The sequence below is a fragment of the Colius striatus genome, chromosome 8 (assembly GCF_028858725.1).
Source record: "Colius striatus isolate bColStr4 chromosome 8, bColStr4.1.hap1, whole genome shotgun sequence".
Lineage (NCBI taxonomy): Eukaryota > Metazoa > Chordata > Aves > Coliiformes > Coliidae > Colius > Colius striatus.
In genome coordinates this window covers 17,994,528-18,017,381 of record NC_084766.1, presented here as the reverse complement: position 1 = coordinate 18,017,381, position 22,854 = coordinate 17,994,528, and the positions used below count along the sequence as shown (strand labels likewise).

At 43.4% G+C, this 22,854-nt stretch overlaps 1 protein-coding gene across 2 annotated transcripts; it reads left to right on the top strand.

Moving 5' to 3' along the window:
* The first annotated feature begins 327 nt into the window (after positions 1-327).
* On the top strand, positions 328-22,613 carry LOC104559978 (putative neutral ceramidase C). 2 transcript variants are annotated; one of them, XM_062001530.1, is made up of 20 exons: positions 328-457; positions 2,258-2,337; positions 2,723-2,872; positions 3,429-3,605; positions 3,984-4,111; positions 4,687-4,764; positions 5,765-5,885; positions 7,325-7,450; positions 7,830-7,916; positions 11,286-11,390; positions 11,523-11,604; positions 12,064-12,179; positions 13,968-14,062; positions 15,138-15,177; positions 15,929-16,024; positions 16,868-16,963; positions 17,600-17,749; positions 18,504-18,563; positions 19,256-19,344; positions 22,424-22,613. In XM_062001530.1, the coding sequence occupies exons 1-20, from the start codon at positions 328-330 to the stop codon at positions 22,611-22,613; spliced, it is 2,196 nt and encodes a 731-aa protein (XP_061857514.1). The 2 variants fall into 2 exon arrangements, with proteins under 2 accessions (XP_061857514.1, XP_061857513.1); XM_062001529.1 differs by having other exon boundaries at positions 328-496.
* The last annotated feature ends 241 nt before the right edge of the window (positions 22,614-22,854 follow it).

Below are 22,854 nucleotides of genomic sequence, written 5' to 3'. Positions count from 1 at the left end.
TTTTTTAAAGATTTCTTCAAAAGAGTGAGCAAGGTGCCCCAGGAAATGCAGGATCAGTAATCTGGCCACTCTCTCTGTCCCATCAGGCCTTGGTGAGGGGGTGTGATTGCTACTGGCAGGACATGTATTTTTGCTGTCTTAAACTGAAAAATCAGTCTCCACTTCCAATCCTTATTGCTACTGCTGCCTGCTTTGACACTGGGATGAGGATTATGAGCCATCACCAGCTCCTCGAGGATGCAATGTGTGGATGGGATGTGTCTGCCATCGGAGCTGTCCTGTCTGCCTTCTCCATGGGTTCCTTTCTGCTTTTACAGGGCCCTCACCATGTGTGGGAAGCTGTCCAAGTGCTCCCGCCTGGAGGTGATCCTCATTGTTTGCCTGGCGTTGATGACAGCAGTGACCATGGTGCTCCTCATCCTCCACTTTGTTTTCAGAGAGAGTAAGGGCAAGTTGAGCTATTTCAGTCCTGCCATCACACCCCACTGGAATGTGTGTCCAGTGTAGGAATTTAAATTAAAAGCAGAAGGTCTACTTTTAAAGTAAAAGTAGGAATACTGCTGAGCCTTCATAATCTCACACATGACCCTCTTGCACAGCTGTGGCACGATGCTTCTTTTGACCTCTGGGACAGGAGCATGTGGTCAAATCCAATGTGAACATCAGTCATGACATGAGAGCACAGCCTTGGGGACAGTGGTTGAGGCTGACCGTAGCAATCCAGGTACTCTCCCTTTCCTCTCTCTCCCCAGTGAAGGGGATCCTGAGAGCACCTCAGCCCCCTGACATTGAACCAAGGGGCTTCACAGCTGTTGCAATCCCATCGCAGTACATTTATACCTGCAAATCCATCACCAAACATGGGGAAGTTGGGTATCAGGAGCTGCCCAAAGTTAACTCTCAACGTCTAATGTATCCCATACTTGTTCTCTGGAGAGATAAAATCTCATGGAGAAAGAAAACACTTTGAAGCTTTAGGTGTTTCCAAGTGACAGGAGCCCTTTCCCAGAGCTGGCGGGCTCTGCTGCCCTGGACAGGGCATCACTATATATTTACAATAGGACCTCCCAGTTTCTAGATTTTGATCTCAAATTGGATGTAGCTCACACTTGCTTCATGCTTTTAGGTTGTAACACTTAAGAGTTTTAAACAAGTGATTCCTCTCTGTGTCTTAGTTCTTGCAGGAGGAGTTGGAGGAATGCTATTTTTAATGGGTAGCCCAGTTTACTCATGCCATTTTAATCAAGAGAAATGCCCTATAGTCACTCTGTGGCCAATGTGTTTTTCACTTCTTTGTTATAAGTGACAGCCTAGGAAAGGCCAAACTGGGAAGACCAAGCATGCCCTTACCCCAGTGCTCTGCCTCGAGTGGCAGCAGCTAGCTGGTAGGACTGTGAGAACAGCCCAAGCACATAGACACATTTTACCTCAGTGTTATCTCAGCCTCCAGTAATTTGTGGCTCTGGGATTTCCTGAGACATAGATTTTTTTTTTTTTTTAAATTTAATAACCCTCAATGGCTTTTCTTCCATGGTTTTGTCCAGACTTTGTCTATCCTGTAGAGAGACTTTTGCACCTTCATGATGTGATGAGGTATGAGTTCCTTCAGGAATCCTTTTCCTCGCTGTTTGCCTGGAGATCACTGCCCAGACCTGCTTTTCCTTTCTTTGAGCTTTTACTGCCTCTGCTGTGATTTTTTTTGAGGTCAGGGCACCAGCACTGGACATGGGAGGCGTTGGAAGCACCAGGGCAACATATGGATGTGCCCATCTTTCTTTTCTAGTTCTTCGCCAGTAACTCCTAACATTTCACCTCCTTTTCCTCACTGCTGCTGAGCTGAGTTTTTCCAGTGACAAAAGCTCTTACACTCTCAGATCTCTTTCCTGGATGGGAGTGCTGGGCTTGGAGAGCTTAACTGGAAAAGCTAGGTTTATTTCCCCCTCACTGTGAGTCACAACACATTTTACACAGTCCCGTGACTCCATCTCATGAGCTCTCTCTGCAGTTTTTCATGCCTGGTCTATCCTTCAGCACCCTGAATGCTGTAACAGCCTCAGCATGCTTTGAACACCTTGACAGCCCACTGGAAACCCAAGCAGACAGTATCAGCTGGATCTGCTTTTTCACAGGCCTGCTGAGGCCTCTGGGGATGTTGAGCTGGTTTCAGGCACGCAATTTCTTTAAAAAGTCTGGGTTGCCTCTTTGGCCCCCATTCCTGTTGCTCATGTGTCCACTCATCTACTATTTACTTTTATAGATTCTAGAGAAGCAACAGCAAACTACTTACTGGGTGTAGGTCGAGCTGACTGCACGGGACCTGTGGCAGAAGTTCCTCTGGTAAGCTGGATGAATCAAACATGGGGTTGGTGACATACCGATTTTTAACATCTCTGAGTATTTTTTGCAGGATTTCTGGTTTAGAGGCTCTGCCTTGACAAATGGTTGTTGCCTTCACACATTAGGTGAAATTTCTATGAGGCTTTGAGCAACCTGGTCTAGTGAAAGGTGTTCCTGCCCATGGCTGCGGGATTGGAACAAGATTATCTTTAATGTCCTTCCCACCTAAACCATTCCGGGATGTTATGATTCTTGCAATCACAGGGCAAGGTAGTTGTAGTTCTGAGTGTTCATATGTTGAGTTCTCTGACAAATCTACTTAGAAAAATACCTGCAAGTGAATACATTGCTCAATATTTTGCCTGATGGAGCTTTTAATTTTCAGATGGGATACGCCAACCCAGACCAGGTGGGTGGTGGTCTTCTCACACGCCTCTACAGCCGAGCCTTCATCATGGCAGACCTTGATGACTCCAGGCGAGTAGTGTTTGTCAGCATCGACATAGGAATGGTGTCTCAAAGGCTGAGGCTGGAGGTACTTGACTAGAAATGACTGTCACAGTTTGTGTTGTTGCTGTTGTTAGCATTAAGGTTGTAGTTGTTGCTAAATAAATTAAAGCATGACAGCATATTGGCTGTTTGCCTTGGAATCTCCTTGCAGAATGACGTTGGAGAGATGTCCAGTCTCTGCTGAAGAAGAGTTTTTGATTCCTCAGCAATCGAGGTTGGACTTTGACCATGCTTTTCTCAGCAGAAAAATTATCACAAATACTTTTGAATCACAAATACATTATCATGGTTCCTGTGTAATGCTGAGTCTCCAGCACCACAGAGGAGGGAAGGAGGTGCTGGAAAACCAGAGGCTCCTTGTGTGATCTGGGCTTCTCTGCAAGTTTGCCATAGAGGTCTTCACTTATCAGCTATTTTAAGGCTCTTGAAAAGTCGACAGTTGTAATCTGCTTAGTTTGACACCAATATGGTAGTATCAGGCAGAAAGAGAGAAGTGAGGAGGAAGATATAAGGCCTGATACAAGTCTCCTTAGTCTTTGGGTGTGAAAAAGGTTTTTTTAGGACCACTTCCTTCCTCTTAGGTGCTCAAGAAGCTGAAGAGCAAGTATGGTGAGCTGTATCGACAGGACAACATTATCCTCAGTGGAACCCACACGCACTCAGGGCCTGGTGGCTATTTCCAGTACACTCTCTTCTGGATCACTAGCAAAGGGCTAATCACGTCATCCCTCAATGCTATTGTGAATGGCATCATAAAGGTCAGTGTCATCCAATCTGTTGACATCAGAGCCTATAAACATGGAGAAGGTGAGGGGAGATACATTTGTGACTAATGGAGCTCTTGCTGTGATGTTTGTGATAGCACCTCTGAATGCCCACAATCTTAAGACACACTCAGAGGTGAGTTTATACTTATCAGTGAAATCAGACCAAAACCCAGAAGCCTTAAAATCTTTCTTTAGAAAGAGATAGTTGTGGGTGATTTCAAAATATTATAACAATTTTCTAGAATTTTAGACTACTTAAGAAAAGTGGGGGATTGGAGACAGGCAAGGAGGGAAAGAGGTTTTTTCCAGATAATCTTACATATGCCTCATATGTGTGGGGCTAATGTTCCCTTTCTTCTTGCTTTTTAGAGCATTGATATAGCACATCAAAACATGAAGAGAGGAAGGCTTTTTATAAACAGAGGCACTGTGGCAAACAGCCAGATCAACAGAAGCCCCTTCTCCTATCTTGAGAATCCAGCATCTGAACGAAGCAGGTAAAAAGTCCTCAAAGTAAGTGGGAGAGAAACAGAGTCCTGAAGAAAACCTTTTGGTTGGGGTCATGATCCAACCATCTTGCAGCTTGGTGTTTCTGTCATTCGTGGGATGGCTGAAAATGTGGAGCCAAGACTAATGACACTGTTGCTGTTCTGTGCTCTTGTGTGTATTCATCTCCAGAAAATTAGCTGTAAGACTGGCCTTGAAAGTTGTGGTTGCCTTCTCCAAGCATTGTGAGGCGTTGATCCAGGACTTTAAAAAAATAAAGAAAGAAAAATATCTTTGGTAGATGTTGATATTTGAGTCAGGTGGCATTGAAGTGCCATCCTTGGGGCATAAATTTGTATTTAGGGAGAGCTCCTCTCTCCATCCCCTGGAGAAGTGCCTGAGGTCAACAACAATCCTAACTCTTCCTTTACCTTCACACCTATTTTCAGATACTTTTCTCACTAGTCTCTGGTAATATCTCTTCACTTCCTTGCTTAATCTAGGGGAGATTTAAGATGCCTGAGCAATGCAGAGTGTGACCACAGCTCTGGCACTAATGGGATTCCCCCACTTCATTTTCATCCAGGTATTCATCCAACACAGATAAAGAAATGTTGATGCTGAAGATGGTAGATGAGAATGGACAGGAACTAGGCCTGATCAGGTAGTGACCACTGAAGTAATGTTTTTTCCAGATCCTTGTAAACCACAGTTCTGTAGCAATTCTGTCTTTCTGCCAAGCTCTCCTTTCCAACCCTGACCCTTGCCCACAGACTGTGGCTACCAGCTGGTCACCAGAGGGTGTCTGAGGGAAGAGTAAGTCAAGAGTTCACAAGTGCATAAACCAGGTCAGCATTCCTCATCTACTCTGGGAGACGGCAGCACCTGGCCTGCCTACAACTGGGCACATCTGGCACAGCCCAAAGGAATCTGGGGAAGATGACTGTAGCTGGTCTTCCTTTGTAGGACTGCAGAAAGATCCCCTCTGGGGCTCTTGCTGTCCTCCTCCAAGCAGATCCTGGGCCTGACATTTCCAGGACCCTTTGGGCTCCTCTTCCCTTGGTTATTTTCTGTCATATGCCACATTTTGTGGGAAGCATCCCGTTCCCACAGCAGCATTTGTGATGCCTGTCCTATCAGCAATTCTGCAGGGCAGCGTTCAGCTGCATGAATTTCAGAGCTCAGGGGTGGGCAAATGAAAGAACAAAGCCATAAGTGATTTTCTCTTTTAAAAGTCACAAGTGAGAGTCTGACTGAGTTAAGATGAAGAGGAGGGTTTTCTTTTTTGTAAGAATGAAAAGTATTCCTTTTTTTTTCCTTTTTCACATCGTTGACTCCTCACTTCTTTGAAGTAAGAGCATAAAAATCCCTCCAAAATATAATTGTCTGGATGCAGAAAAGAGTCATTTTCGGTCTGAAATAGCTCTTGGTGGCCCTGATAGTTACAGTGCTCTAAGACCTCATCATAGCCATGAGCCCTCCTGTTCAGGAAGGGAGAGGATGGGAATAACTGCCCTTGTTAATCTATCCCAACCTACCAAAGTCTGTGTTTGCATCCTCTCAAAGAAAATTCACATAAGCAAATATATACATTGAACGAGTCAATTGCCAATACACAGGTTGAACAGTTCATTTCCTCTGTGTGTCTTCTGACTCCTCTTCAGCTGGTTTGCTGTGCATCCAGTCAGCATGAACAACACAAACCATCTTGTGAACAGTGACAATGTGGGCTACGCATCTTACTTGTTCGAACAGGACAAGAACAAGGGGATGCTTCCTGGAGAGGTGAGAGTGTTTTCTGACTACCAAAAATACTGAGGCAAAAAGTGCTGCACCTGGAGTGTGGTGGTTCATGCTTTCTATGGGTCAAAGCAGGTTCTTTGAAACAGTGAAACAGGACATCAGGGTAAACCCAGAAAGAAGGAAGACAAAGATGAATTCTTCAATTTGTTTACTTTCTTCCTCTAGAGAAGTGAAATTGCAAGGTGTACTCTTGACTTTCCAAACTAGAAATCAGTGACATTTATTTCAACTTTATGACCAAACCAAATTTGTTTTGATTTGACTACTGGAAATACTATAAAGACGTGTGTGGGATACTTGAGACAAAAGGATCAATAAATTGCATCTATGGTGTGGCATCAAGTCTGTGGTCAGCCCCACTTCATTCTTATGGCTTCTAGACAGTTCTGCCTTCTGATTTTCACTTATCCAGAAGGTTTGCCATCCTCAGAGTGCAGGCACAGCCATGTTAAAGGCATTATTCCTCCTGAAATGTCAATATGGACATGAACCCATCTCACAGACCCTTTGAGTCATGAGTTGATTGAAACGATCACCTGTATATCTTCAGCATGTACCTTGAAACGGTTTCCCGATTCCTATTTTAATACTCTGGGTAGAGGAACACACACAGTCCATACCAAAGATGGAAAGTAAAGGAATTCTACCTGATTCCTGCTTGCAAATTGTTCTTTTTAGAGTGGATTATCTAAAAGCTTTTAAAAAGACTTCGCTGTAATGCATATTTATGGGTGCACGTTGATATGAATGTACAGCTAAGAAGAGTTTGCATCATTCAATATTTAGCTGTATGATCTGGGCACATTATGTCTAGCAGTCTTACAAGTAATGGCTTAATTGCTGATAATAATGATTATAATATCTGGTGTTGATGCATCTCATCTCTAAAATGGGAAAAAACAGAGTATCTGTGAGAGCTGCCTTCAGCTCACAGTGTGTAACCAGCCTTGCTTCTAACAAGTACTGCTTGGTGCTAACTCCTGCAGTCAGAGCCAATAGCTCTCACCCTGTAAATCTGTCTCGTGAAAGCCTGGCAGAAAAAAGTCCCATGCAAGGTGTGACAATGATTTATTAACATCTGAGCAGTAACATGAGAAACTAGGCACATGGGGGCAGGAGCTGCTGCTGAGATGGAAAAGGTAGATGAGAAAACACTGTGGATACCAAAGCAGTGCGAGGGTCACCGTGAAGTGGCAGTTGTATCCCATGTATTTTATTATCTCTTGCTCTTCCTGTCCTTTAGCCCTTGAGACACTCCTAAATCCCCCTTCTAGTCCTCCCAACAGCTTCAGAAAATTTTGCCAACATCACACGCTAATCAGCTGGCTGTAATGGCAACCTGGACTGCAAGGAGAGCTGCAGGTGCTGTCTGCATTACTGCAAGGGACTAAAAACCATCTGACTACAACTGATTTTGGCAGGGTTCTTTCGTTGCTGCCTTTGCATCCTCCAACTTAGGAGATGTGTCGCCCAACACCAAAGGCCCGTTCTGCATAAACACTGGGGAGTCATGTGATAACCCTCAGAGCACCTGCCCCATGGGAGGGGTAAGTATGTCCTACCTGATCTACACTAACTTCTGATGAGGAGAAAACTAGGGGTGGAGCAGCAAATGCAGAGCCACGTGGCGGACCATTGTGCATAAAGAGGGCATTAAAAAAACGGTCACCTCTTTTTTGGGCTACTCTGGATACCTCTTTCAGGAACTTACTGTGTCTTGCCCTCACATACTCTGTTTTCTGGTCATTCAGCCCAAACTGAAATTTATCTTGCTGCAAAGGTTAGTGTAGAAACCTGGTGTGCAAATTTGAGCTGGATGGCAAGAAGAGATTAGTTGCCACAGTATGACAATCTCTTGTGAACTTGTCCATTTTGCAGTGCCACATGCTCTCCATATTAATTAGATTGAGACAAATTTCTTAACAGGCAATGATGTGCATGGCCATGGGTCCTGGAAATGACATGTTTGACAGTACGAGAATTATAGGACAAAATATCTACTGGAAAGCAAGGGTAAGTGATACATTGCTTTATGAGTGTCTGCAAATGCTGTTATTATAGGACTGTATGTTCATTTAAGCAATATTCTTGCACCTGTTTTTGTGAACATTTATAGATTCAGACTACTCTCAAATCCATATTGATATGCTTAAGGAAAAGTTTCCTGACTGTTCAGAAAGCACACACTTTTATTTTTATTGCTGTTGAAAATGTTGGTTTGTGTTTTTAATGTCAATATTCCTCATTGGTATACAACGTGGATGTTGCCTCTTATAATCTCCCCCTCACTCCCATGCATGCGTCATGGTGTCATGATCCAAAATATCACTAGTGTTGGAGACTCCTAGATCTCAGAGACATCACCACACACAGTGATGTTGGCTCACTTTGGCATCACACTCCCCAGCTAATGCAAATGTGAGTTAAATGTGCTGGCTTAAACATCATGAAAGGTGCTCATCCTGCCTGGCTTAACTTTTCATTTTCTCAGCCAATGACCTCCACCCTATGGGCTCCCTTACATCACTTGTGTCCTTGGGATTGAAAGTTACCTGAATTTATGAGTTAACCTTCTGTGTCTTCCTGTAACATGAGACAAGTCAGCAAGAGGACATTTTTTGGCACCATTTCAGGGACAGCAGCTTGTAGGAACTGGAACAGGTCCAGTAGATGAGTAAGAGAAATGTTGATGGTGGTAGTTTCATATTAATCACCATTCCAGATGCTTGCCCTGAAGTATCTCCAGGCTGATTGTGACTGACAAGTGAAAGATTGTGCCAGTCAGAGTGGCCTGGCATATTGTCATGGTTCAGGCAATCTAGGAACTAAGGACCACAATCAGACATAAGTAGCAAGGACCTTTGGAACCTCCTAAAGACAGGAAGGGCTCGCTTACCACTTATGGTCTCAGGCCAAACAGACAGGACTACTTGATTTGGGGAAGAAAACAAAAATTAATTTAATCCACCAACAACCAAAAATATAACAAAGATAAAACAACTGTCGTGGCTTAGCGAGGAGCAGCTTTTGCTTGGTAACGGGGGAAGGGGTTGCAGTGAAGACCGGGTAAAGAGTTCTCAGACTTTTCCCTGACTCTTGGGTTCAGATCCACCTCTGACCTGGCTGGGCCAATCTGGCACCTCTGAGATCACTATTTAAGGACAGGAATTTGAAGTGCTTGGGAGGAGGTGTAAGAGTGGTACAAGACTGAGGTGACCACGTGGACCCCATAGTCAGAGAAGGAGGAAGGAAGAGGGAGTGCCAGACCAGAGACCCCTCTGCAACCTGTGATCAGAATGCAGAGTGTGCCCCTGCAACCTATGGAGGGCAATGGCAGGACTGAGAGCCACCAGCAGCTCTGTGTGAGTGCACCTGGACGTGCGAGGGACTGTGTGAGGAGGTGGCCATGGCACAGGCCGTGCTGGAGCCTGAGCGCTGCAGAGCAGCCCCACATGAGAGGCAGAGAGGAGCTGCAGCCTTTGGGATGAACAGACATTGGAGATGCCCATGCAGGGCTGTCCTGTGTGTGAGGGACCCCATGGAGGAGTAGGGAGGACTGGTGCAGAGCCCACCTGCCCTGAGGAGAGACAAACAGAAACTATCAGGAATAGACTGACTGAAACCCCCATTCTCTGCCTCCCTGAGCCTTTTAGTGTGGGCGAGGGGGCTGGGGGGAGGAGATAAAGACACTGGGATCAGGGCTCTGAGCCCAGGAAGAGGGGAGGGGTGGGGAGAAGGTGTTCTTAAAGGGCTGGTTGTGCTCTTCATTGTTGTACCACTCTGTGTTGTTTTATGTTGGTTATGTTTTGGGGTTCTATGGTTATGTTTTACTTGGCGTCAGATTAAATTATTTTCTGTTTTCTTCCCCAAGCTGAGTAGCCTGGTCTGTTTTGTCCTGGACCATACGTGGCAGTTAAGCCCTCCCTGCCCTTTGGCAATTCTCAAGTCTTTGGTACTTTTGACCCCTGATGAGCCTGAACCAGGACAACAACACAGAGTGGGATGATGATGAAGAGTACAATCAGCCCTTAAGACCACCTTCGGCTCACCCCTCCCCTCTTCCCAGGCTCTGGCACCTGGTCTGGGTGTCTTTATATCCTTCCCACCCTGAGGGACACAGAGGGGTAAGGAATGGGTGGTGGAGTCAGTTCCTCACCAATGGTTCCTGCTTCTTATCTTGCCTCGAGGCAGGAGGACTCCTTGCCTTCTCCACAGCAGGGTCCCTCACACACCCAGGACAGCCCTGCACAGGCAGCTCCGACATGTGTTCATCATGAGGACTGCAGCTCCTCTCTGCCTCTCGTGTGGGGCTGCTCTGCGCAGGCTCTCCAGCACGGCCTGCGCCATGGCTGCCTCCTCACACAGTCTCTTGCCCATCCAGGCACACTCACACAGAGCTGCTGGTGGCTCTCAGTCCTGCTATTTCGCTCTGTGGGTTGCAGGGGTACAGCTGCATTCTCATCACAGGTTGCAGAGGGGTCTCTGGTCTGGCACTCCCTCTTCCTTCCTCCTTCTCTGACTGTAGGGTCCACATGGTCACTTCCATCTTGTACCACTCCTCCACTTCCTCTTCTGCTGCAGATTTCCTGTCCTTAAATAGTGATCACAAAGACACCAGATTGGCCCAGCTGGGGCTGAAGTGGGTCTACCTCAGAGCCGAGGGATGTTTCAAGAAGTGCTTCTGGGGACCAGCACTGCAGCATCCTCTCCCTGCTACCATGCAAGAAGCGTCTCCACACAAACCCATGATGTGTATCAAATGGAAAGGGAAGATAATGCTGTTGTTTTTAACACTGTGGAGACTCTTGGCCTTCAAAGATTGTGCCCTCTATCCCCTCCTGCAGTCACAGTTACTAAACCTATATAACTTCTGGCAACATTTTCGATGTACTGACACAAGGCCTGTGTGCCAGAAAACCATTGACTGAAGAGCTGAATGGCTTAGCTGTCAGCTGTATAGTAAATGCATGGTAAAGTCCACACATTTCAAATTAACAAATGTAACAAAGTGCAGTATTTTTATAGTATACATTTCTTCTGGTTGGTCTAAGATGTGAGAAATATCATAAGACTGAAACTAGGAGAAAGAAGTTTCTGTCCTTGTGGAATATAGGTGCATATTTCAGCTGTGAAAAGAAAGGCACACAAAAAATGGCTGACCACAGAGAGTCCTCTATATGTTGCTTGAGACAGAGCTTAGAGGACTTGGGGCACACAGGATGTAGAGACAGGGTGGTAGAAACAAAGGAGCTTGGGAAATACACTCATTTTAAAATCTGGAAGAGGCTACTGGAAGATGTCAACAGAATAATTCATATAGGTGAATCTCAGAAGGTTCTTGATTTCTTCTTCCTCAAGGATTCTATTTCGTGTGTCCCTTAGGAGCTGTATCAAAAAGCTTCCCAGGAAGTCACAGGACCCATCAGCTCAGCTCACCAGTGGGTCAACATGAGTGATGTCTCAGTGGAGCTCAATGCTACACACACGGTAAGAGCAGGAGGTCCAGGGACACAGACATAAGAAAAGAAGAAAGGAAGAAATGTTCATGATAGGACTTGATATGTGAAGGGCAGTTTTAAAATATCTTATTTCCTCTTTTTTTTTCCTCTTCTAATTAAGGTTAAAACATGTAAACCTGCCTTAGGATACAGCTTTGCTGCAGGGACTATTGATGGAGTGGGAGCTTTCAACTTCACACAAGGTAATTTAGGAAACATATGTCAATATGGCTTTATACAAATGGAGAAACCATGGAGCATTCTCCAAATAGATTCAAACTCTGAGTCATCTGGTTGAACTACAGTCTCCAAAGGGATGCATTTTAGGAAGGTGTGATCCATGTACTCCAGCTTCTGGAGAAAGATATGACCATGCTCTGAAGGAAGCAGAGTGCTGTATGGTGAGTGAGAAGAAGAAAGAGCTGGATTTGGGGACATCTTTCTCATTTGTTTTCATTAACAGAAGGCTGCCAAGATGGAGCTTTCATGGGCTAAAATTTGGTTTTTCAAATCACCCCAGAAAAGGGAGATAGAATCCAGTGAGAAATATCCTATCCCACATCAGCAGGGAGGTGGTAATAAATGAGTTCAGTCTGATATTCTGTCTGATAGCTTTTGGGGCAACTGAAGGGGCAGCATTTAAAAGATATTTCCCCCTCAAGGCTCAGTAGAAGGGGACCCGTTTTGGGATGAAATCCGGAACCAGCTACTGGGAGAGCCATCCAATGAAACAAAAGCCTGCCACAAACCCAAGCCAATCCTCTTTAGCACCGGTGAGGTAAGGATACACCAGTGTGTGCCTTGGGAAATGCAGGGGTTGGTGATCTGGGCTATATTTTGGTGGGACGCTACAGATGATGTCTGTTCCAGTCCATGTGGTGAAGAACAAAGAGAAAGGGACAGCTGTACGGGCTTTGAAGTCATAAAAATAAAAAGTAAGATTAAGTTTTGTCATCAGTTTGCATCAGGATGAGAGAAGTGGAGGTTTTCCTGTTGCAGAGTGTGTTTTCCATATATCCCAGGAAGACAGACTTCTCCCTAATGCTGCTCTCATTAGGATCAAAAAATCCAACTGAAGATCCACCTTGGACTAATTCTCTGTCTGCAACAGCCCTGAGCAGGATCCACAGGGAAAATGCATGAGGTCAGGAAAAGCCAAGGGTTAATGGAGATCAGCATTGCCTCCTCACAGTCTCTAGCTTCAGGACACCCTCTGCTGCTGCTCAGATCTTAATAGCTTTGGGTGGATTTTTCTTCCGTCCTGACATTGGTTTCCTACCCTAATCCATCAGAGGGCCTTTCTTTCTGTCTTGGGACAAACTAGTCCATGAAATGTGAAGTAACTTCTCATGGTGCCTTTTGGAAACTCTGGGGACTGTGTCAACTTACCCACCTTCTCAGTGTTGTCTTCAAAGGTTTCTACAGGACTATGGATTCCTCTGGAAATGTCCTGTTGGCTTCTCTGCTTTTCTGTCATGTTTGTGCAAGTGTCTTGTAGTTCTATGAGCTGTAACATTGATGCCAGATTTACTTGTACACAGATAGAATCCCACCATCCTCAGGCTGGAGGTACTCTGAGGTGGAGTTCTCCAGTACAACCCTGCTCCCAGCAGGACCAACACTGCAGCCACAGAAGGTTGTTCAGTGCCATGCCCAGAAGAGTCGGGGCAGTCAGCAAGGATGATGGTCTCTCACTGCTTGGGTGTCCATCCCAGAGATGGCCCACTTGCACAAGGAAGGGTCCTTTCATCAAAGTTGATGCCTCATTGCTCTGAACCTTGGGGCTGCTCTTTCCTGGACAGGCAACAAAATCCTGCTTACAACTTTAAAAGAAAATTGATGCCTCATTTTCCACCTGTTCCCTTGGCATTAAGGCAAATGAGCTTCGGTGGAGTGGGATCATTTCCAAGGTCCTTTAAAGCGCTTAGAGGATGCCATCTGTATGAGGCAGTTTGTTGTTATTCCTTTCATCAGTCTCCTTAAAAACTTTCCTACTATCACTTTGTGTTCAATCAGCTTCCCATTTCATCTCAAAAAAAGAAAGATCCTAGCACAGAGCCCCCTCCCACCCTACCTCCTCCATCCGGGATGGTGCTGTTGAGAGTAAATTACACTTTATTCTTTTGACTTCCTCCCTTTTTGAGCATCCTCTTATGGATGCTCTGGCAGGTGTCCTGCTTTTGATATACTTCACAAGGTTTTGCCATTCATGTTTTGTCCCTAGTAAATTGCCCCTCAAAAATCTTTTTGGCTTGCTGGAGAGACATTTTGTGTTTTGTTGGCTGCAGCCATGCCACCCTTGAGTTCTTGTAGTTCTTAAGTTCCTTCCATCAGGCTTCTTTATTTTTATCTAGGACGCATTTTGGCTGCTCCTAAGAGGCACTTTGAAGACAGGGCTAGGTCAAGGGTTCCCTGAACATCACCACAGACCATGTATTTGCTCTGCAAATGGTTGCCTGCAAAGAAAATGTATTGCCTGATTTATGACTCTAGGAAGGAAAACACTTGGGCTATCTTTTTTTGCTACTATCCTAGAATAGTCTTATCCATTTTTTTTTCACTGCAGATGACTTGGCCTCACCCATGGCACCCTGATATTGTGGATATTCAGATTGCTACTGTTGGGTCACTGGCAATCATTGCTGTTCCTGGAGAGTTCACGTATGTATTCCTTTGGTCTGGTTCTGTATATTACAGCCATCAACATTTCATTTGATCTACCCTTGATATTTCTGTATGCAATTAGAAAGAGGATGTAGGCTAAAAATTGTCCCCAATATGTGATATGACGTGTGGACACTACACATATATGTCTACTGGATGTTCTTTCTTGTATACTGTTAGGGCTACAGGTTTAGGATTAGGGCTACCAAGGTGATGAGGGAATTGGAACATCTCTCTGATTAGGAAAGGCTGGGGCTTTTTAGCCAAGAGAAGAGAAGACTAAGAGGTGACCTTATCAATGCTTATAAATACCTAATGGGCAGGTGCTTAGAGGGTGAGGTCAGTCTTTTTCCTGTAGCCCCCAGTGACAGGACAAGAGTTAATGGGCACAAGCTGGAACCCAGAAAATTCCACTTGAACATGAGGAGAAACTTCTCTCCTGTGCTGCCCAGGGAGAGTGTGGAGTCTCCTTCTCTGGAGATTTTCAAACTCACTTGGATACATTCCTGTGTAACCTGATCGAAGTGGAACCTACTTTTAGCAGGTGGTTGGACTGGATGATCTCTAGCAGTCCCTTCCAACCCCAACCATTATGCAGTTCAGTTACTGAGGGTTTCCCATTTTCTTCTCCATTTTACAAAATAGCTGTGGGAATGAATGAGATGGAAACAAGCTTCCTAAAATATTTTAACTGTCCATTTCAAAATACAGCTTCAATGAAAGGGATTTGTGAACTTTTTTTTTTTTTACACCACAAAACCCACAATAATGAATTGCAATGAGGATGGGTGATGGTTCAGTGGTGAAAATCATAATAGGATAATGATGTATTTCTAGTACCAATCTTTTCCACCCCACTCAGAGGGCTCTCCAGTCTCACCCTGCCTGTGACACTGTATGTGAACTGTTTCGAGGTGTTTGGTTGAGCTCAACACAGAGAAGCCTTAGGGATGCTGAGCAGCACTGCAAGCGCTACATGAATTTCTGGTTGCGAGCTGCATGTCCAGCCAGTGATTCCTGCTTTTGCTCCCTGCATTTCTGGAGATTGATGTTGTTCCCTTAATGCATGTAGGACCATGTCTGGACGCAGGCTACGGGAAGCTGTTAAAAAAGTAAGTTGCTGAGGAAGAGGTTTCACCAGAGTGCAGCATATCTGGATGTTCACATTTCTTGATCCTTCTGTTTTTAGCCTTGTCTCCTCTCAGCTTGGGTCATGGGTCTCGTATCTCAGATGTTTCCTTCTCATGAATACTTTAAACACATTTTGGATGTGTTTACTGACATGCAGGAGAAATTACTATCCTCCTCAAAAGAAGCAAACTGATTGAGTTTCAATCCATTAAGCTAATTCAACTGGGATCCAGGCATAACTGATGCTAACAGGACTTTTGTCTCTATGTTAGAGGGGTTTGAGTCCTTAATCCCTAACAGGATTTTACAACATGAGAGTAATTAAAAAAAAAAAAAGAGCAAATGTGTTTTTTTCCCGTTTTCCTTGTTGATACTTCCTGTTCTCAGCTGCAGCCTGAGTATCTCAGCCACTGTCTCCACAACTCACTGACACTGTCTCATGTGGTTGTATAACCAAAGGACTATACAGACATTGGATTAAAAAAAACCCCTCAATCTATAGAATTTACTGCAGTATGAGGTAATTTATCCTCTTTTCTCTTTGAGAAGTGAATATGAGACATTAATAAAGGCCAATGCACTTGTAGAGTTGCATTCTTGAATGTCCTCCCCCTTTATTTTCTGTCCTGGTAAATGATAATAACAACGGCAACAACGATCGATATTAACAACAAAAATATAATCATACCTTAATCAGTTGTTACAAGATCAGTGCTTTATTTCCGTTCTTAGGAATTTGATTCTCATGGTATGGCAAGAATGGATGTCGTAATTGCTGGTCTGTGTAATGTCTACACCCATTACATTGCCACCTATGAAGAATACCAGGTAAATGTTAAAATTGCAGATTGAACTTGTTTAACCAAGTTCAGCTTTTGGCTATATGGGATAATAGTTCATGTGAAATGATATGTAAGAGTGCTTTTCCTTTGCCACAAAAAGCTGAATAATTTCTGGCAGAAATTATGAGACAGCCTTGTTTATTCTGGCCTAAACAACATAGTCCAAGGGCCAATGTGGTCTTGACCCTAGGCAGAGTCTACTTATGGATGCTATAATGTAGAAATGGTCAAATGTACTGAAGGGAGTTTCTGTGAGTTCAGGTCTGTTTCAGTAATCTCCTGACTATCTGGATGAATAACAAATTATCTTCATAAGGTGGCAAAATTGCCAGAAGAAAGATTTAGAACTATAGGATCATGAGGTGAATATGCAACGCCATGTTTCCGTGGAAAAGAATGCAATATTGCTTGCAGGACCCAGTTTTAAGGGTCCCCATAAGGCATAGTAGATGCTGTGTTTAGAGGAAGATGCAGACCATTGGATAGGCTCATTTGTCTTAAAAACCCTAAGCTGGGAAGGGAACTGTGATTGTGCAAGACAAAAAGTTGGAGATGACCTACATTGTAAGCCTTTAAGAGAGTAATGGAGCTATTATAATTAGAAGAGTGACAACTACTCATTCCTGTTTGTAATGGACTGGAGAATGAAGAGTAACCTGAAATGGCAGCGGTGGTACGTAGGCAAGTTGTTGGGCTGTCTCCTTGGCAGTAAGGGAGTAAATAAACCCCTACAGGTATAGTGTTGATCTTGTCTTGGTGAGTAGGATGAGCTGTAAAAATTGCTCAAGAGTCTTTCAAACCCTCCTTTTCTAAATTTGTGCTTTGCTAGGTTCAACGATATGAGGCTGCATCGACTATTTATGGACCACACACGCTTTCTGCTTATATTCAATTATACAGAGGACTTGCAAGGGCTATTGCTATGGTAATCAAAATTTTCTCTACACCACATGCTGCTAGAGACATTCAAATCCTGTAAATGTTGATGGCTATATTTGTTCCTCAGTGAGGTTGCATGATTGCTACCTTTTTTTTTTTTTCTCATAATAAACCACTTTGAGAAATTCTCATGTGATATAAAAATAATTCCTGTAATGGGGACCTCATCCCAGTTGAGAAATTCTGGGGTTTTCGGTTCAAAGTTTAGGAAATAGGTACCTCCAACCTTTTGGCATGGCCTGAAGTTGCTGCTTTTCTACCAAATGTAAAAAAAAAGTAGTCTGCCACACTTTTGTACATGAGAATGACTAGTACCATTATCTCTGTAGACCATGTGAATGTGCAGGACCAGTGGTAGGGCATTATGTTCTGAAGTCATGAGATATATTGATGAGTGGATTTGGGGGACCTCAGCATCAGGGCAGTAGTTCTCTTGCAGGAATTGGTCCTGCATGCAGAGAGCAGACAAAGGTCCTCTTGTTTGTGCTTACACTCATTTTATTGCCCTTGTTCTTAAAATCTGTCTAAGCAATGGATAAAGAGTCACAGCAGAGATATGACTGATCAGGGAGATACTGGTTATCTATATGCATGTATAATGAGCACATATTCCTTCTCCCAGAATACAGTTCAGGATTTGCCACGTGGTCCACAGCCCCCATATTTCAGTATCACTAACTTGACCTTGCTGCCTCTTCTCACTGTTGATCGTGCACCAGTGAATAAGACTTTTGGGGATGTGCTACAAGATGTGAGACAACAGTATCAAGCGGTGAGAGATTCCAGGATTTGCTAAAACACAATTAGGAAATTATCTTTAAATTTTACCCGTCATTCAAATGTCTGTTTTCCTAAAGGTCATGGTCCTTTCAGACCAAAATGTCTCATTACTCTTGGCATAGTTAAAAAGGCAAAAAGAGGGCATTTTCATGCCAATGACATTGTATTTAACATGGTTGAAATGGATGAATAGAGGGGCAAATAAAAGCCTTTTTTACAAAATGAAAGAGATTTCCTCTTCTTCTTTGACATAAAATAACGGTTGGTGATTACACAGGCAAATATTTTACAGTAATTTCTTTACAAACAGAAAGGAGAACAACTTTGATGCCTCTGGTATGGAATGTAAATGAAGTAAAAATGTCAGAAAGGGTTCAGTTTTCAGGACTCAAAATCTAGATAAGGTGTTTAGAGCAACCACTTTCATCTCGTTGCTGTCTCCAGCAGTAAGGTAGGAAGATGGCAGGGACACATTCTTAAAAATGTTTTCCTCCTTTTACACAGAAGTCTTATGTGATATGGTATTTATCCAGCAAGCAGGACAAGTGCAGTGGCAAAGATCAGAATACTAGTTCATGGTATAAATTGCGACTGCAACAAATGAAAATATAAATAATTTAAAACAAAGATTAAAAAAAATGCAAAAACCAACCAAGCCACAAAGAAACTCACATTGCATCTCCAAATTGCCCTTAATGTGCATTACGCCGCTCGGTCTTTAATGTAAATCTCAATTTCCCCCACAGGGAGAAGTTGTTGAAGTGACTTTTGTCGGTGCAAACCCCAGGAACTCTGCAGAGAATGTGGTAAAGATGGCACAATGACGCTGTAATTGGGGATGTTTCTGATTACTGAATATTTAGTTACAGCCTCTGCGTGATGCATTTTAATCTTGAACATTCAGGCTTCTGAAGGAGTAAGATCTTGTACTTCCAGTGCTTTTTTCTTTGCTGGAAGTTCAGAAAAATATACTTTCTCACCTTAGTATGTGCTTTGGGTATTTGCAGCAACAGAATATTTTGTGGGCAGTCCTTAACTTGGTCAAATACCAACTATCCCTAACCTCTTTATACTACTGGAGTTGAAGGTACCTATGTTGTGCATTAGGCCAGACACTTTCTCATTTGGTATCCAGTATCATCCAGTCATAGCAAACATGGTCTCCAGTTTCCATGCTGTCAGCCTTGTGCATTATTTTAATAAGCCAAAGAAAATTAGAAAAGTACTTAATCCCATCACTCATCTTACATAGACATTGATGACAATGTCACCTGCCTGTTCTCTATTTAATGATCAAGTTCTTTACTCATCTTCCATGTAATTTATTAGCTTAAATTTGTGCTTTGGTGGTGAAATACAAACATTTTTGCTAGTAATTACCTCATTTGCCAATAAAACACACAGAAGCATAGTCCTTTCTGCAGTTGAAAGTGGTATAGAAAAGTAGGGACTTGCCTGTTCCTTCAGTATCTGGCTAACTCCATTATTTTCATTCCAGACTGAACACAACTTCCTGACAGTGGAGAGATCTGCCAGCACTTCAGACAGCTGGCATGTGGTACAGAATGATGCCTCCTGGGACACCAGGTGAGGGCAACTGACCAGTTTTCACTGTTCCACAGACTCCATGGACAAATTCGAGTTGAACCTGAAGAGCTTCATTTCAGAGCTCCAAAACATAGATTGGTCTTGTTCGTGCAGATGATACTCTCTGGAGATGAATTAGTCCATATTTGGGTGGTTAAATGGTCAAGATCATAACAATCTGTTTTCCCCTTGGGTCTAGCTTCTGCAATGAAGGTTTATAAGCTTGGGAAAGGTAGAAAGAAGAGGAAGAAGTTTCATGGTCCAACTTATTCATAGCCTACATCCATCCATCTGCCATACTGTGATGATGAAGTTTGTAAGAAAGTAAAGTTAAGGTTAGAGATGTCAGTCTTAAGGAAAATATCCACTAGCAGCAAAGCTGGTGTCTCCTTTCAGAGCTACACCAGAAGTCAGCACACAAAATAGGAATATCAAAGGCATCTTTTGTCAAACCATTAAATTTCAAGCTATGCCCTGCTTGAATAAAACCAGACATTCCCACCTGCCTCTTCAACCTATCTGTGAGAAACCAGACACTGAAAAATGGCTGTTTTGGGATCTTCTGACCTTCAATACCCCAGCGTGAACACTGTCTGAGGTCAGAGAGGCAACATTCCCAACAGCTTGGATGCATCAGAAAAATCTTCCTCTGGATTTATGAGAAGCATTTGATAGGGTGTAATTCTCCTTCCCCATGTACAATCAGCTGTTCTCTAAACCTAATCCCGAGGCTGGGACTAATGGCTGTCCCACTATGGGATGTGTATTCCTACTTGCACTGCATTTCTAAGTGCTTGCCCTCTGTTTATCACTTGCACTATGTAATCTTGTCATTCTCTCTGTTGTCACCCTTTCCAGTGAAGTTCCCACTTGAGTACATGAAGCAATGGCATTTTATCACCCATAGATATAGCCCTCCCTTCTTCCCTCCTCTTACAAAACCCCAAAAGATTTCCCAAAATATTGGTTTGAAACACTGAAAATGTTTAATAACACAGCACTTGAGAAGACGAAAAACATACAAAAATGCAAAACTTGGAAGAATGTGCTGCTATGATATTGGAAAGATAGGAATCTAGACATCTTATTTCTGGAGAAAGGTTAGACTTTGGATCTCTGATACTTTAGTTCTTCTGCTGAAGAAGAAGAGCTGTTTGGTATTTTCCTGCCTAGTGGAGCTGGCCAGAAGGCAAACCAGTGCAGACAGTAATATCTCTCTTTCTGATGCCCCAGGAAAGTACCAAGCACCACAGAAAGAGGAAATTATTTTGCTAAGATGAAAATTAGTCCCATTTTATAGCATCAGTGTGTTAACCTTGAAAGGTCAGTAACTAAGGTGATGGGGCCAGGGAGCATCAAACATTTTTAGTAGTTCTAAGTGGATTCAGACTGTGAGTTTTTTAGTACAGGAGAAACTAACGTTCAATACCATTGAATGTGCTGACAATGGAAGAATAGCACAAGGGAATGCGTTATTTGTTAGCTTAGTGTTGTAAAGTGTTAAACAGCTTATAGCTATTCATAAAATGTGTATTTTCAGGGATCAAAAGATATGTAAGTTTATTTAAAGGAAGTGCAATTTTTGGAGAAGGAGATAGCGGTTATCTATAGCCCTGGAGATAGTTCTTTGTCCTGTGCTCCCTGTGGCAGCAGAGAAACTCAGTGCTGACTTGCTCTTTCACTGGATGTTTTCTCAGTGTTTGCAGCAAAGAAGTGTTTGTCCCAATCCTGTGACTACCACGGGAGCAGATGTTGCTTTCCTGGGACTGTTAGGGAGGAGCAGCTGGGCTACCGGCAGGGATTTGCCTGGCCATGCCTTTAGCAAACACCCAATAGCAATAAGATATAGCTAAATTCCCATCAGCTCATCTGTGAGAAGCCTCTTCTGAGGTGGCATCTATGTTCCAGTTCCTGAGTGCTAGAAAGGTGGTCCTGGTTCTCCCCCTAGAGAGCAGGATGGAGAAGAGTCTGGATGGTGGCACAGATCTATCACAGAAGCATATTTAGGGCACAGCATTACAGCCAGGCTCAGGCTGCAGGTCTCTGGTCCAAACTAGCTCCCAACAGGGCTAACATCACAGTTATAGCAGGTTTCCTGGGGCCATATCCAGGCAGTCTCCAAGGATGGAGATCGACTACTACTTCAGACCACCTCACTGTCATCTTCCAAGACATTATTCCAGACAAGCCATTGCAAGCCACAGCCAAAACCTTGAACAAGAGCAACCAGGCAGATACATGAGCCTTGTGCTAGCCTGTGGTCTCTGGTTATCACATCAAATTTCTCTCATAATTCACTGTTTTTCACCCAGTCGTGCTGTAAATATTTATGCCAATCTTCTCAGTAGAACTGGTATGAAGAAACTTTTTAATAGACATTGTAGATGAATCAACATATTTGGTTCTTCTGCTTTATTTAGTTAAAGCCCTGAAATGAGAGACTTGGTAATTCTCACATCTGGCCCAGATACAACTGGGGGATATCCAGCAGTGCTCCTAATAAGCAGTATCAAAAGAAGTGCAGGTTAATCTCCCCAAGTGCCCCATAATGAATGGCTGAAAAATCCCTCACTTCCAGACGATGTGTGGCTATCTGTGGAGTTTTGAGGTGGAGCAGAAGTGGTTTCACATATGGAATCAGCAAAAGAAAATGGGAGTCTGATGAAGGAATGAGTGCCAGAAGCCCTGAACTCCATTATGACAGGTTTTGATTGTGACCTTCAAGAAATACTCATCCTCTTGGTTAAGCATTCCCCCTGGGCAGACAAGACTAGGCAGACATTGCTCACAGAGGTAATGTTGTATGGGGCAGGGAATGTAAGAACATATTGGTAGAAATATTCTTTGTCTGCAAAAAGGACCACTGACTTGTTTTTCTACGTTTCCAGACATTTTTCAACCCTGATGGGTTTCAGGTTGTCTTTTTGGTTGCTGTTCTGATAGTCTAAATATATAAGGAAAGGTTAAAATAAATGTAACTGGAGAGCATTCATCTCATGCACTTAGTGAGTTCTTGGGACATTAAAACAAAAGAATAGTGGATTTTCTTGCTAACTTCAGCTTTTGGTTTGCCTGTTAGGTTTTACTGGATCAAAGGATTACTTGGTCAGAGCAAAGTGACTGTTGAATGGCACATCCCCCATGGCACAGAGTCGGGTATCTACAGGATACGGTACTTTGGGCACTACAGGAAAAGACTGTCTTTGAATCATACTATCTCTGTTCCATTTGAAGGAACGTCTTCAGCATTTGAAATCACAACTCCCTAGATGATCTCACTCACTGAAGACATGATTTCCTTTGAGCAATGGATTTTATATCTGCAATGTTCACGATGCATGCCTGGGAATTTTTCTGTGACATATATGACTGTACCTTGCTGCTGTCGCTCGAGTGCTGCTGGTCATCCTTTATTGTGTAAACTTGGCTTCCTGCAAAATTTTTGACTTTTACCTGCAATTCAGTCACACTACTCCAATGTATCCAATGTATTCAAGTGGTTCCCATCAC